At 34.7% G+C, this 15,830-nt stretch overlaps 1 protein-coding gene across 8 annotated transcripts in view; it reads right to left on the bottom strand.

Moving 5' to 3' along the window:
• Nucleotides 1-15,830, bottom strand: part of WDFY3 (WD repeat and FYVE domain containing 3) — a 348,587-nt gene that overhangs the window by 131,370 nt on the left and 201,387 nt on the right. For 7 of the 8 annotated variants that reach the window (XM_077142948.1, XM_077142947.1, XM_077142952.1 and 4 more), the window contains 5 exons: nt 12,240-12,697; nt 10,739-10,822; nt 5,837-6,014; nt 4,789-5,003; nt 645-757 (listed from right to left, as the gene is read on the bottom strand). In XM_077142948.1, the coding sequence (XP_076999063.1) occupies nt 645-757; nt 4,789-5,003; nt 5,837-6,014; nt 10,739-10,822; nt 12,240-12,697 (1,048 nt within the window). The remainder of the gene's footprint in view (nt 1-644; nt 758-4,788; nt 5,004-5,836; nt 6,015-10,738; nt 10,823-12,239; nt 12,698-15,830) is intronic. The other variant, XM_077142953.1, reaches the window with a different exon arrangement.

Here is a 15,830-nt window from a genome sequence, read left to right as displayed (position 1 = left end):
ATAAGTAATAGCAATTAAATATTGGTTCAACAAATAAATAGATGAAGTACTTAACAGCACAGTATATCATTTACTTGTAAACATACCATGATAAATTAAATGATCCACACATAAAATATATTTTCCAAAGCATTCCCTTCTAAGGTTTATTGCTGTTATTAATTACTTATTAATGAGTAGAAAATATGTGCTGTTTAAAAGAAAAGTATATTTGAGAAAATAGCGTTCCTGAGAAGACCAAATCAATAAAATTAAATAACCATTTAGTGCACACCTATTCTTATTTTGTTTTATGAATAATCTACAGATATAGTAAAAGACCCTAGTCTGAGGAACAGGAAATCCAGGTTTTAGAACCAGCCCTGCAACTCTCTTTGGTCAAATCACTTAGCTTCTAAGCTTAACCTCCTTCACCTGTAAGATGAAGAGATCTGGCTAAATGATTTTTAACATTTCTTTCAATTTTTATTTTCTGGGATTTTATTATATTTTTATAACTATGTGAAGGTCTTGTCTCATTTATACAGGGAAAAATAAAAAGAGATTGAAAGTACTTCAAGCATGCATTCACTCACCTACTGATAAGAATCATGATGTTATTTATAAAATAAACCAAAATTAGGGAATTTCATAGGTCAACTTACTTCTCATCTCTGGCTCATAACTCAGTGAACTTGGTTTGTGAACCCTATATTGTTTTAACAGTTTTTTGTCCCAGGCACCACAATTTAAAGGACTTGCCAAACGTAAAAACTCCCTAAAGAAGAGATAAAAACAAAGTTATTCCTTGATTGAGAATGTTATATAATTTATAACCCAAACACACACACACACACAAAAGAAAATTTATTACAACAGACTAACTAAAATTCAAAAGAAATGCAATACTATAAGGAATATACAACATTAATGATTTACTTATGTTTTAATCTCTACATATGCATATATACTTACTACATTTTTTTTTTAATTTTGTTTTCAGAAATTTATAAAAATGTTTTAGTAGCATCTCAAAACCCAACATGTCTAAAATCAAACTTACCTCCTTATACCCAAATTTGGAGATTTTATGTTCTGCAACTCACTGAAATATGCCGATACCTCCCATTTCTTTTATTTCTACATTTAGACTGCCCTTTTCTCTCCATTCTTGTGGCTACTATCAAGACCAGATAAGGCTACTTTTCTTTGTAAAGTCAGTCTTGCCCCACCTCATTGCATTCTCCACCACCATCAGTATTCTTAAAAAGTTAAAATCTAGTCCATGTCAGTTCATTCCTGATACTTTTTCAATGGCTGTTCTTGTAGATGGAAACACAAATTCCCCAAAATGGCTAACTAAAGTACTGTACATGAAGGATTTCCACTTCATTCTCCAGCTTCATTGCTCTGATTTTTTTCCCTACTCACAATATTTGAGGCATATTTAATTTAATTCCCTTCCCATGCTGTACTCCTTCCCTGCTTTGGTCCATCATATTTGTCTTTCTGTTTGCAGAGGATATACTTTTCCTTACTGTTTCACCAGGCTAACATCCTTCTGTCTTCATTTCTTCACTTCAAGTATCTTCCTGTAAGCTCTTGCAGCACCATTATCATAGAACTTTGCACACAATATATGAATTTCCTGCTTATTTGAATATATAGAACTTAGCACACAATATAAGAGTTTCCTGCTTATTTGAATGTATTCTTCACTGGCTATGTATTTTTTTTCCTTTTTTTTTATTCATCAATGGTCCCTAGCATAGGTAGGTGTTCAAAAAACAGATAAACTGAGTCTTCTAGATCAGGATATGGGAGTACTAGATAAAGGAAATTTCATATGTAAAATCTTTAAAAATAAGCTGCCACTATCTTTATTCCAGGTGCTGAAAGAGCACAGAAAAATTAAGAGCGAGTAGAATACAAAATCGGTGGAGCACATTCTCTTGGAATGTGATACACTGGGATATAATTTTCCAGAAGTTTCAGATAATAGGATTCCTTAATGTCCAGTCATTTATGCTATCTTATGTTAAAAAGAGAATAGAATACTTTTCTACTTTTCAACTCCCTACAGCAGAAAGAAAATGATTAAAAAAGAAGTAGGTACCCTTTGCCCATTTTCATGTAGAGAGCTATATACAAGTTTACAAACAGCATGACTTATAAGAAACAAGGTCCTGTTCCATCATGAGACCTGTTCTGAGATTTCATTCACTGTGAAAACTGCATATACCCAAATAGCTGACTTCCACTGCTTACTCCATTTATCTAACTACGCAGTTTAATTTATTTGGCAAAATACTACTTTTAAGTATGTGATAATCTCTGCTCCCCACCCCCACCTCTTTCTCTTTGTTAACTTTTAAAGTAGCAGATTACTAAAATGGACCAAGAAAAATCTTGATTTTTCAATTTCAATTCTTTATGGTCTGTGAGTAGATCCATAAGAGCATAGGAATTGTCTCATTCATACTGGTATTATGAACTCCTGTGCTGGTTTGAAAGGATGTATGTTCTCTAGAAAAGCCATGTTTTAATCTAAATCCCATTTCGTAAAGGCAGAATATATTCAGTACTGCCATATCTGAAGCTGTAATCAGATCATCTCCTTGGAGATGTGATTAAATCAAGAGTGGTTGTTAAACTGGATTAGGTGATGACATGTCTCCATCCATTTGGGTAGGTCTTAATAAGTTTCTGGGGTCCTATAAAAGAGGAAACATTTTAGAGAAAGGAGATTCAGAGAGAGCAGAGAATGCTGCAGCACCATGAAGCAGAGAGTCCATCAGCCAGCGCTTTGGAGATGAAGAAGGAAAATGCCTCCCGGGGAGCTTCATGAAACAGGAAGCCAGGAGAGAAAGCTAGCAGATGACGCGGGCTCACCATGTGCGCTGTGTTCACTATGCGCCTTCTCACTTGAAAGAAAAACCCTGAACTTCATTGGCCTTCTTGAACCAAGGTATCTTTCCCTGGATGCCTTTGATTGGACATATCTATAGACTTGTTTTAATTGGGGCATTTTCTCAGCCTTATAACTGTAAACTAGCAACTTATTAAATTCCCCTTTTTAAAAGCCATTCTGTTTCTGGTATATTGCATTCCGGCAGCTAGCAAACTAGAACAAGGCCTAACAAGCTACCTGGTACAATACTAACTAATGCCTACTGTGTGAGTTTGCCTTAAACTAGCATTAGTTTGGAGTTAGTTAAAAAAAATAATGTTATAAATAGAATTTAACTATTTTATAAGTAAGGTCCTAAAAGTTTTATAGGAAAAGAGTACTCTGACAGGAGAAACAAAATTTTATCTAATAAAGAAAGCTGCTTAAATTTCTAAAGTGACATATGAGTGCTATTTTTGTAAGAAGGAACAAGAGTTGACTTCAACAGGAAATCTATTTGGCTAAGTAATTTCAAGGAAAATATAACAAAAATCTTAAAAAAAAAGAACAGTAGGTAAGTTTCATATCGAAAATATATAGTGCTGTTTCTCTTGCATTAAAAATGGCTATTTGAAGAAAAAATATTGCTCGAATGGTTAAATAAACTGGTACAGCGATATGGATTACTACTCAGAAATTAAAAGAATGAACTACTGATATACACAATAACTTGGATGACCTAATGGGCATTAAAGAGGGTGCAAAAAACCTATCTCAAAAGGTCATATACTACATGTTTTCATTTTATACGACGATGACTAAGTACACATGTCAACTCAGGTAGGTAAATGTGTCTGGTTGTTTGGTCAAGCAAGCACTGGCCTGATTGTGAGGCCAATGAAGCCTCACTGATTGTGAGGATATTTCATGGATTTAAATCATCGGTAAGTTGACTGCCGCTATGGCTGATTACATCTACAATCAACAAAGGAGATCGCCTCAGCAATGAGAGAAGTATCATCCAATCATATGAAGGCTTAAAAGGGAGAATCTATGATTTCAGCAGTCACAAGGGAGAATTTCCATCTCTACTTCATTTAACTGGCTCCTTCTAGGTTACCAGCTTGCACACTGCCCTATGGAATTTTGACTTGCCAATCTATAAAGATACAAGAGCCAATTCCTTCATTAAATCTCATTTTATCCATCCATCCATCCATCCATCCATCCATCCATCCATCCATCTATCTAATTTCCTGTTGGTTCTGTTACCCAGGAGAAGTCTGACTAATACAAACATTCTCAAATTCACAAACTTACAGAGACAGAAACAGTTAGAAATTTCCAGGGTTTAGGGATGGTAGGGAGTAGGGAGTGAATCTTTGCAGTATATTGATTAACATATCTACATGTATGATAAAATGACACACAACTATATACATATATCACACCAACGTCAATTTCTTGGTTTTGATTTTATTCAATAGTCTTACAAAATGCAACCCCTGGAGGAAACTGGGTGAAAAGTACAGCAGACCTCTCTGAACTGCATGGTCAGTGATGGTGCAGTGGCAGAGTTTTCACCTGCCACACCGGAGACCCGAGTTTGATTCCCAGTGCCTGCCCATGCAAAAAAAAAAAAAGGGGGGGGGCAACTTTGTTTTTAAAGGAAAGTGAGAGCCAGTTAGGTTCAAGTGGAAGAAATAATCAGCAAACAGAAACATTTTCTTATGACTATTAACTAGATTTATTAGGTGCTATATTCTGGCCATTTTGTCCATTATGGGTTGTGTTTTTACCTGCTGCTAACTGAATATATTGCTTTAATAGTAAAGCAAGAATTCTTGAATCATAAAGGCTCTATTATCTGCAATTAACTAATTGTGATCAATGCAAATGTGAAAACAGAATTTACGAACCTCAGCACCATGGGCTCCAGAGCCTGAGAAGCTAATCGCTCAAACATCCGCTGGAGGGGCGGGTGCAGTGAGTGGTCCTCGTCAGCTAATGCAGCACTGCATCTCTGCAGCAGCCGTGCATGAAGACCAGCTTCACACATGACTTGTTGGTTTCTTTCTGTGTGTACCAGGGATTGTAAAATATTGGCCACAGCAAGTTGAAGGTCCAAAGCATGCTAAAATCAACAAAGAAAACCATGCCACCAGGGCATTTTTAAAGATAGGTAACAGCTTTCTCCATACAAAGAAGCATACTTTTTAATATAAGGTGTCTATATATTTCACAATAAATTCATATAAATTAAATTAAACTGACTCAGTCATGTAGCAATCCTAAAGCAGGGCTAAAAAAAATTTGCTAGAAGCCTATCCATATAGACTACTCTTTTAAGTCTTTTGTACTAGATGACTATCTAACTAACAGTATTAACATAATTTTATTGAGACACTCATATACCACATAAACCACAGAGAGTATATAATCAATGAGTATTTTTTATATGTAATTTAAGTCTTATGTTTAGTGGATAAATAACCAGTTTGAAGGAAAGCTCACTGTTTACACCTGTGACACTTTAGACTTCAAAGGTCATATAAAATTTTAAAATTAGTCACCAAACTTTAATTTACTCAAACTCTTGAATGCTATAAGTCAAAACAGATAAACAGCATCAATGTGGTATTTTCAGTCATTTTTCTTTCTCTGTCATTTACTAATTTTAACTGCTGAGCAAGATTTATAATAAGAAATAGAATTATCCTAGCATCAGAAATAGTCATCTTGGTTGCACTTTTAATAAATGAATTGTATTCTAAAACATACATATCTTCCATTCATTATGAAAATTAATACTCAGGTAGGAAAATCGTACTTTCTTTACCTTCTTTCCTACATGACGTGGAATGGTCCTATATCACTCTTTGACTTTCACATTCCCACTGCCTTGATCATGCAATCATACTCATGTTCCATTAACTCAGAGAAAAGAACTAATATATGCAAGCTTACTTCTGGCTGTGTCATTGAGCCAACAGAGGCCAAAAGGTCCAGCATAGCGAGCATGGCTCCAGGATGGATGATGACAGCATCAGAACTCTGGAGAGATGAAGCTGCCACATGGAGTTTCAGATCAGCAACATTTTTAGGAGGGTAAGCAGGGGGAGTTGAAACAGAATGATATGCATGCCTATAAAAAAGAAAGAAGGGCAATTTGGTATTTAATCCAATCACATTCTCTGTCATTTTCTTCATTCACTGTTACCTTTATCCATTGATAAGCAAAAAAGCCTTGTACTTCGGGAATGGGTCAAAAAAATCCCTTAATATTGGGATATAAAAAAGTAACATATTGCCAACACTTAATGAGTCACATACTGACAATTTAACTATAAATTCTTCTAGGCACATACATGTTTTATTGTTTACTATTTGGATTGTTTCACTAAAGAAAAGCAGAATAGCACATGTACTAAGAGAAGAATTATCTTATAGGTAAAATCATTGTGACTCAAGCTATAAGGAGATGTGCTACTGATAATATGTGGGGAAAGATCAGGTTAAACTAAATCCCTCAAGGAGATCGTTTTCTTTTAAAATTACCCATATGGGCGGGCCGCGGTGGCTCAGCGGGCGAGGTGCTTGCCTGCTATGCCGGAGGACCTCGGTTCGATTCCCGGCCCCAGCCCATGTAACAAAAACGGAGAAACAGAATACAATAAAACAAGAAAATGTTTAAAAATGTTTCCCTTTCTTCCTTCCTTCTATCCTTCCTTCCTTCTCTCTGTCTTTCCTTTAAAAAAAAAAAAAAAAAAAAAAAAAAAAAAAAAATTACCCATATGTTTTTAACTTTCCTTAACTCATGAATAACAAATCAAGACCCAACAAGATCAAAGTGGTCAATTCTATAATTGGGTGATCTTAACCAGGGTTGGCCCACAATCTCGGCTACCCCAGAATAAATATATTAAATACCAGGGTGTTTTCCTTTAGCTATATTTTGGAACCACATTCACCTCCTGCCTCTATCCTCAGTACCACTGAAAATACCATTACAATGTAAAAAATCGTAGAACGCATAGTTTGGGCAACAAGTTTCTATAAATTAGAAAGCTTGGCCATGCCTGGAATGTACTTATTTCTTTCTCATCAATGATCTCCACCTTCTATGTCCTACTATTCTATCTACTACAATTCAATTCATGAGTTTTGCACATTTTGCATTTCAGCACTCTGAAACAGAAGCTTGTAGCTCCAGCCTATGGAAACTCTTTGTTCTAATGAATCGGTCTCAGCATAATTTGTCTAATGCTAAGCTGTCACTGAGAACAGTGCAGTTTCAGCACTCTGGCACAAGAGCAGCTTGGGAAACAGATGCTTTACACTACCGATTTAGTAGTAAAGAATTGGCAGTGCCATATTTTCAAAGAAAGCACAATTCCCTTTTAACAGAAATTCTAGGAAAGCAGTCAGCTTCACTTATTTAAAAAAAAGTAGATGGGCTCTCCTAGTTTATTTATAAGTCAGCACATCCTCCACCAGCTCATGTTTTTCACTCCCTGGCTTTTGCTTTTTTTTTGGTTCAGAAATATTTAATTTCTAAACTTAATAAGAGTATTTGTAAAGACTATTACCAATAGACATTCCCCTTCTCTTCCTCTGTTTCCTTTTCACTTAGAAATATTTTGATCCATCTAGAAAAAGGATTTCTAATTCCTTTATAGTATAACAGAAATTCCCAAATATTGAATTAAGAAATTTTATAAAAAGCGTTTTTACTACAAACACAAAAAGTCAAATTTTTGAAAACCATAGATTCTTAACAGTATAATTACAGACCTTCTGAAATTGAATTAATAGATTTGATACAGATTTCAACCTAAATATGAATATAACTAGGGAGAAACTGTTATGACTTTGGAACCTAAACTTATTTATTTATATATAATTACTACAGTATTAAACATTTTTCTTATGTAAAAATAATATTCTGATATAAGAATTACACTCATTCTTCTTGAATTAGAAGATCATTGCAAACATTTGGGAAATCCACAACATGGTACTTATTAAATAAAATTAATTCTATTATAATAGGTGTTATATAACATAAACTCTTACTTGCTAAGTGACCTAGGTCCCATTACAGGTATTAACCAATTTTATATTTAGGGATTATAAAAAACTTAAAATGGTTAATTCCCAAGCAAGATCTATACATTTGCAAAGAAAATGACATTTCAAATTTTACCTAACTTTTATGTTGCAATTACTTTTCAGAGTAACAAAAATTGCAATTTAATATTTCAATCTAACTCATATATATTTAAGACTTACCTACCTCTTTTGGGAATATATACCTGAATGTTTAACTCCTGAATTTGCTTTGCTTTAATTATTGTCAAGTGTGCAAAGGTAGTGAGTAATGGATACCATGTTTGAATAATAACTAGTGTTGGCTACCTTATTCTCCATGTAGATAAATTCTGAAGGGGTTTGATTTTATGTTGCATTTTGCTTCAATATGATTGAATATGTTCAACTGTAATTCTGTTCCATTACCTCTCTGAATGATAGATAATAATGAAATAGGTCATGGGTTTTAGCTTCCCAAGTAGGAAGTTTGCTAGTTCTTTTTTTTTTTTTTCTTCCAATTGTTAAAAAAATTAGAGATGAAACTCCAGGATTTTATAGGCTAGACTTTTACCAGCTCAAAACTTCCTACGTATTTGAATAATTCACAAGTCATGAAAATAAGGAATAATGCTGGTTTCTCCTCTTGGTAAACAAAATCCAACATGTTTTGTCACTATGTTCATGAGCTGATGTCATTTAAGATAGATTCTACATACAGTGTGACTAAAATTCTAATTTCAAAAATTGTTATATTTGCATTTGGGAAATGAAAATATTATTTTCTTTACTAGGTTATAGTTCTTTAGCAAAAGGTATATAACCTGACAAGCATGGCAACCTGAAAATGTCAGTATCAATCTTGTTATCACTGGCATGAACAGTATCAGAAACACCTATCCTTACCTTACAAGGTAATATTAACCTGTAAGACTGACAAGGAGCCCGAATGGACTAGGAGTCACTCTACTAGGACAGCTGAATCGTGACAGTCTCCTTTAGGTCAAAGGCATAGACGGCCTGTAGCTACATTACGAATGATTTAAGGCCACAAACAACTCTTAATAAGGAGGAATAAAATATTTCTCTTCATCAAATTACCATTTAAATAGTGAATTCTGACTGATTTTTTTAAGTGTGTTCCTTTAATCTGTGAATTTCTACAGAAAATATTTTGTAGTTCCTGGTTTCAGTTTTTAAAAGGGCTAAAGTTGTTTTCTGGTTTTTCTTTTTGGCATGGGCAGGCTTTGGGAATCGAACCCAGGTCTCTGGCACAGCAGGCCAGAATTCTGCCACTAAGTCACTGGTACACCACCCTAAATTTGTTTTTAATATATAAATTTTCAAAACTTTACCACGTATGACAGGATCACTATATTCTAAAATTGAAACTACTTAGTAATTGAAATTATTCTGGAATATCTAGTAGTTCTTTGGAATAGTGAGCACACATGAATCATCAAAAAGAATATTTTTTATCTCCTTCATTTTAGGAACCCAAAAGAGTACACTAGATTAAATCAAACTGATCTAGTTTATGGTTTCTTGAATTAAGAACTGCCCTTAAAAAAACCCAGGAATAGTAATTTCTAAGCACAAATATACTGAACAATCTGAAATTTGTTCAAGACTATTCTGAAATATGCTATGGTTTAACTGGTAGAAAATGAGCTGTAAGACCCAGTGTAAATTGAAAAGAAAAAGAAAAATAGAAATTTTTCCATATAATGAATGAAAATTGCTATTGAAATATAATGAAATACAGGATCTGTAAAAAAACACTTTGACCCATTAACTCCAAGTATATTCGAGTTTCAAAATTTGAATAGAAGAGTAAATGACAATATAACAGAACCCTAGGATTCGTTAAAATAAAAAGCCACAAAGAAAGAATATTAGGGTGCATGGGTGGTTCAGTGGTAGAATGTTCGCCTTCCATACAGGAGACCCGGGTTCAATTCCTAGACCATACACCTCCACCCCCACCCCCCAAAAAAGAAAGAATATTAATATAAGACTTAAAAAATTATACTTGGTTAGGAGGAAACAGAAGAAGAAGAAGGATTATTTCGTGCTAAATGAACAGACTATGATTTTTTTAAGTGCAGGCTGTAAATGGAATCTTAAAAACATCTTAATTGTACCCCTATCAATCAACTGCTAGTTCTTAAATTCATAAGCTTTATACATGAGATAGACTGGATTTGCTTATAAAGAGACTTATGTAGAACAACTGAAGGTAAAGTGCTTTACCAAAAGTGGTAAAGTTTTATCCAATTTTTCAAAGTTTAGCACTGATAAGCCTCCATTACAGCTTCACATTTCAACTGGTTGAACTGACTGAGAAAACACATTTTCTTGCCAGTGCTGAGATGATCGTTTTGGAATAACTTCAAAAAAACCAAAAAATGATCCTGAGCACATTTAAAGTGTGGGGTGGGGGGAATGGAAAAGTACTCTACTTAAACAGGCATAAAGTACTAATTCCTAACTTATTCTTAATAAAAGGTATGCCTGTTCTGAAAACAAAATGCATATTTTAGTATAAATAATAGAACTGGATGACTAATTTCCATATGTACTTCATCTCTTCATAGTATCAAAACATTTTACTCTCATAAATATATTTGGGAGAAAGTTGACAGTTTTAAAATCTAAAAAAAAGATTAAGTTAAAAAGAAAATTGAAGTTAAAACAAACACAATCACCACATTAACATATAATTAATCACAGAAAAAAAGCCACACAAATAAAGATTGACTTCTCTAATAAGATAAGTACCTTTTCCTGGACAAAGCTGGTGTACCCCAAGGAGAGGGGAGAGAAGACTCACTTGTCAGGCAAGGAGGAATCTGTTCTGCACGACTACAGACAACAAAACAGACAGGGTGGTTTAGAGAGGTTAGCAGAAGAGAACACCAGGTTGGCAGTTGGTTAGTTCCACAAGAAATACCAGCAAAAGTTTAATCAGGAAAATCCTTCCAGACTGAGTAGGAACAAGGAACAAGACTATAACACATGCACTGAGTGAAACAAAAAAGCATGCAGAAAGCAGATGCTTACTCCATTAAGGTGAACATTTAACACATTTGTTAAACAAAGTGCTGTAAACCCTGTTTTTGACAAACTAAAAATATGTACGGGATATGTAGAAAACAGGGGAGAAGAGATTAAATCTGAGCACACAAATTTCAAATTTAAAGGGCTTAAACACACTATCCCATGTTTCCTAAAAGTTAACATTAATTTTTATTTTCAAGAAGGAAAAAATAAAAAACAATTTATCTTACAATACTTGGATTTTCATATCTGAACATTAAGTTTTAAGGAATATTAAGAAGAAGTAGCTCACTGGATATTTCACAGTAAAAAATACAAAACCCAAGCTCTAGCCAATAGCCTATTTATAGGGACAATATAAAAATGATTCATTTATTTTACAAAATAAAACCATGGTAATTGTTAAAAGTAACAGTGCTTGGGACAGACAAATTAGCAGTACAATTATTCTTAGGCTATTTTCAAAGCAAAAACTTAATTGGAAACATAGTTTAAGCACTGAAAATAAAGAGATTTAGATAAAGTAGCTCTCTTATGATCTCTCTTAGAATGCTGGACATGCCCCATCATAACATTTGTCACAATATATTTTCAATTGTCTATTTATATGTCTGCATTCAAGCTAAAGGATGGCTAGGGCCAAGACAGACTTTTGCAGAACTGAATACTCAATGCATAGCACAACAACTAGCACACAGTAGGTTTCATTAATTATCTGCTGAATGAATAAATGAGTAAGTGATTTAAAAGATTTACAGACCCGTGAGCTATCAATATCTCTTAGGGACAGATCCTATTTTTCAAAGGATTGTGAAATATTGAGAATGACAGGGTACTATCACCCATTTAGAAACATAAATAGCCATAATCATATTCTCCTGTTGACAGCCAATGCAAGTCCAGATATAACTAATATTTCTGAGAATAAATAGGAAAATGAGAGTGATGGTAAACACCACTATTAAAGCAAGCTTCATAGCAAGTGTTTCTTTATATGCAATCAGAGCTAAATGAAGCTTACAAATAATACACAGATTTCCACGCTGAAGAATTAACACCAAAACAGTAGTAATATTCACAAATAAAGTATTACACCTCAGGCAAATGGGAGAAAAGATTCATTTGTTTTCAATTTCTTCCTGATTCAGCTTATAATTCCAACTTAAAATTGAAGTCATCCACATAGTACATCTTTAATTCATAGGATAGAGCAGAGCCATACCTGTCAAAAGAATCTGTGGCTACTTTGTAGAGATAAATAAAGAGTTTACTGCAGTGCCGTAAAGTGGGTGATACCGAGTCCATAGAGATCACGTCTTCCTCCAGAAGTCTTTGAAATGGCTGTGTATTTGAGGGGAAGACATTCATGGGGCTTATTTTTCTTAAGTCTGAGAAGCAGCCAAGAAATCGAACGGCATCTGCCAATTTTTCATACTGAATCTCTGTTTTGAAGAAGTGAGAGTTGGCTGGCTCATAGCGCATTGCCGCAGTCAGAGTGCAGAACACGGTGTGGAGAAGTTCAAACACTTGATTCTGGTTCACTTTCTCCCAGCCATTCTTGGGTGGACAGCTCAAAGATCTTTCCATAGCAACAAGCAAAGATGTAATGTACACAAATCCTCCAACTTTTCTAAAAACTGTTCTTGAGCGATGGCTTTCTCGGAGGACTGACAGGAGGGCCTACAGGGGACAAACACCAAAACGGAACAAACAAAAACAAACTTAAATTTTAAATTAAAAAAAAATAACATGCATGAATGTCAAAGGGGAACATCGTTCTCTGCACATCTGATATGAATGCTTTGTCAATTACCGTATAGGAGTTCTATGAAGCATATCAAATATCTTGCTAGTTAAAAAAAATGGCATACTAAAGGCAGAAGATAATTTTAAGAAATATTATCACATTCCTTCTTTTTCTTTTTTTTTTAAACAGGACTATTTCAAATACTGGCTGAAAAGCTTTTCCCGTGTCTTTGATAATGACGAGATGAATTCAGAGATTTTATAAAGTACTTTTATTAAACAGGTATAATATACATTATAGTATAGTTTTACACAATCACGAAAACCTGTATCTGTGTATATATACACAAATTGATTTATTTGAGGAGCGAAAGGAGAGACAATCAAGACAGCCAAGATCTGAGGTATTTTGACTGATACAAAGCGATCACATTCTTATGCTTTAGAAAGTTAAAAAAAAAACAAAAAAAAGATCTTCAGAGGACTTATTAGACATTCTTTTTACAAAATGAATTGGAGGCTGAGGGCTGAAAACATGCTCCAAACAGTTGTAAGCTCTAAGAAATAAAACCTATAGGACAAATATGTGACACAAATTTATAACTATCCATTATTTCCTGAACTGTCATTTCTTAGTTTAGCTTAGCTTACTATTGACAATCACACCTAATAAAAGTAGTTAACATTTTATTGGGCAGATACTATGAATTAGCTTATTTAATCCTCTCAACAATCTATTTCTTAGGTACTATTATTATTCCCACTTTACAGATGAGGAAATCGAGGCACAAAGTAGTTAAATAACTTGCCAAAACTTGCAAAGCTGATAAAATGACAAGGGCAGGATTTAAGTCCAGAGAGTCTGATCCCCCACTCATGTACCTGACCAGATGCAAGACTCCCAGAAGAGCAATGTGAAATCTGCTTACAGACATATTGGCTTCATTTTCCCTCTGATTTGGCAATTTTAATGCTATGGGTATCTTATATTACTTAAGACACAATTTATAATCTTCCCAATCATCACATTTTGAAAAGATCACTTTATTACATTTCTAGTAGTCTCTGAAGAGTGGAAAGGTTAAATGTTAACTAACTTTTGAAAGATTTCCTTGTACCTACCAAGTTATTATTCTAAAAGACAGGAATATACAATCTACATATGTAAATAAGTTTGCAAAATTAAAGTTTCAAAATACAATGTATTCCTTCCATTAATTTGCTGCCAACAAATTTCCATTTTAACAGCATTTGCAACATTATAGTCTCCATATTTTGTCAAATTTATTGACCTGCACATGTACTTGCAATTTAAACTTAAATTAACACAAGACTTACAACTTTTCTTAAAACATATTGTAATGTGGCCTGGAGATTAAATGAAAGAACTGAAGCCAGAACTCTCAGGTTCAAATTCTAACTCAACATTGAATTTTCTTTTTTACCACAGTCACTTTTCCAGTCTATGCCAGTTTCCTCTTATATATAATGGAGACAATAATTTACCTCACAGAAAATACATGTAAAACCCTTAGTACAGTGCTTGACATGTAAGCCCATGACCATCTCATCTTCAAAAACACAGTAGTGGGAAAATAGCACAAATATTATTTTATAATTACGAACTGAGTGGCTTCAGAGTCACAATGAGAAGTGGACATGGGCGGTTAATTAGACATCACCAGCTACGTATTACTTTACATCTGCATTCAGTTTAATGCATACACTATATATTTGTGCATCAGCAAACTTATAAAGTACCACATACACGGGATCTGGGGTATGCACATAAACAGTCAGACTGAATCACATAGGTCTATAGTATGTGTCAGTTGAATGGAGGCACTAAGAACAAGTCCTGAATGTAGCAAAAACAGAAATTGGGTTTTAACATTTATCAGTACAATGTGACCTCAAAATTATAGGGCACCTATCTCATATCCTATATAAAAATTACCTCAAAAAGGATCAAAGACCTAAACATAAGAATTCATACCACAAAACTCCAAGAAGAAAATGTAGAAAAACATCTTCAATAACTAGTGGTAGGCAGTAGTTTCTAAGACCTTACACATAAAGCACAAGCAATAAAAGAAAACATTGATAAATAGGACTGCCTCAAAAATGACTACTTCTGTGCTTCAAAGGACTTTGTCAAAAAGGTTAAAGGACTCAATGGGAGAAAATATTTGGAAACCACATATTTGAAAAGGGTTTGATATCTAGAATAAATAAAGAAATCTTACAACTCAACAATAAAAATACAACCCAATTAAAATTGGCAAAAACATGAATAGATATTTTTCCAAAGAGGAAATACAAATGGCTAAAAAACACATGAAAAGATGCTCAGTTTCACTAGCTATTAGGGAAAAGCAAATCAAAACCACAACAAACAGGAAGAGCCAAAATGGCAGCTTAACAAGGTGTGGGATTCATTCATCCTCCAGAATAGCTACTAAACAACCAGAAACAGTACAGAACAGCTCCTGGGGCTACGTCAGTGACCAGACACACAGTGTACCCCAGTCTGGACCAGCTGGACTGACTGTGAGCACCCCCAGAACCGTGAGTTCCCCAAGATGTGGTGGCCGGCGCCCCTCCCTCACAGGCTGCTTCCCAGAGGGGAAAGAAAAGGACTTTACCACCAGCAGGGGCTGAGCACAACTAAGCTTCAAGTGTGTAATTAATTCACAAATTCTGACTACTAAAAATATTCCCCCAGCTCAGGTGAACCTGTCAAAGCAGAGGTTGCTGATTTTTGCCCCAGTGCTAAGGGCTGATGGAAATAGGAAAAAACAGAGAGAGGTTTTTATGGTTGTGTTTCTATGGAGGCTTGGCTGCCTTTGGATACAGCGGCAGGGCTTCTCAGGCTGCAACTGCCCTAGACACAGACAGAAACAAGCTTCTTTGGGAGCTTGTCTGGAGCTGGTGCCTGCCCCAGGGGAGGGGTGAAGCCCAACTCAGGTGGAATTCCTTCCTCAAGGAAATCACACCCAAGGGCTTGGTAATTTGAAGCCATTAAAACCAGCTTACAACCTCTCCTTCATCTTCACCATGCCAGCAG

The sequence above is a fragment of the Tamandua tetradactyla genome, chromosome 24, assembly GCF_023851605.1.
Source record: "Tamandua tetradactyla isolate mTamTet1 chromosome 24, mTamTet1.pri, whole genome shotgun sequence".
NCBI classification, from domain to species: domain Eukaryota; kingdom Metazoa; phylum Chordata; class Mammalia; order Pilosa; family Myrmecophagidae; genus Tamandua; species Tamandua tetradactyla.
Note: the sequence above shows the minus strand (reverse complement) of the source record. Positions and strands in the feature narration are given on the sequence as shown.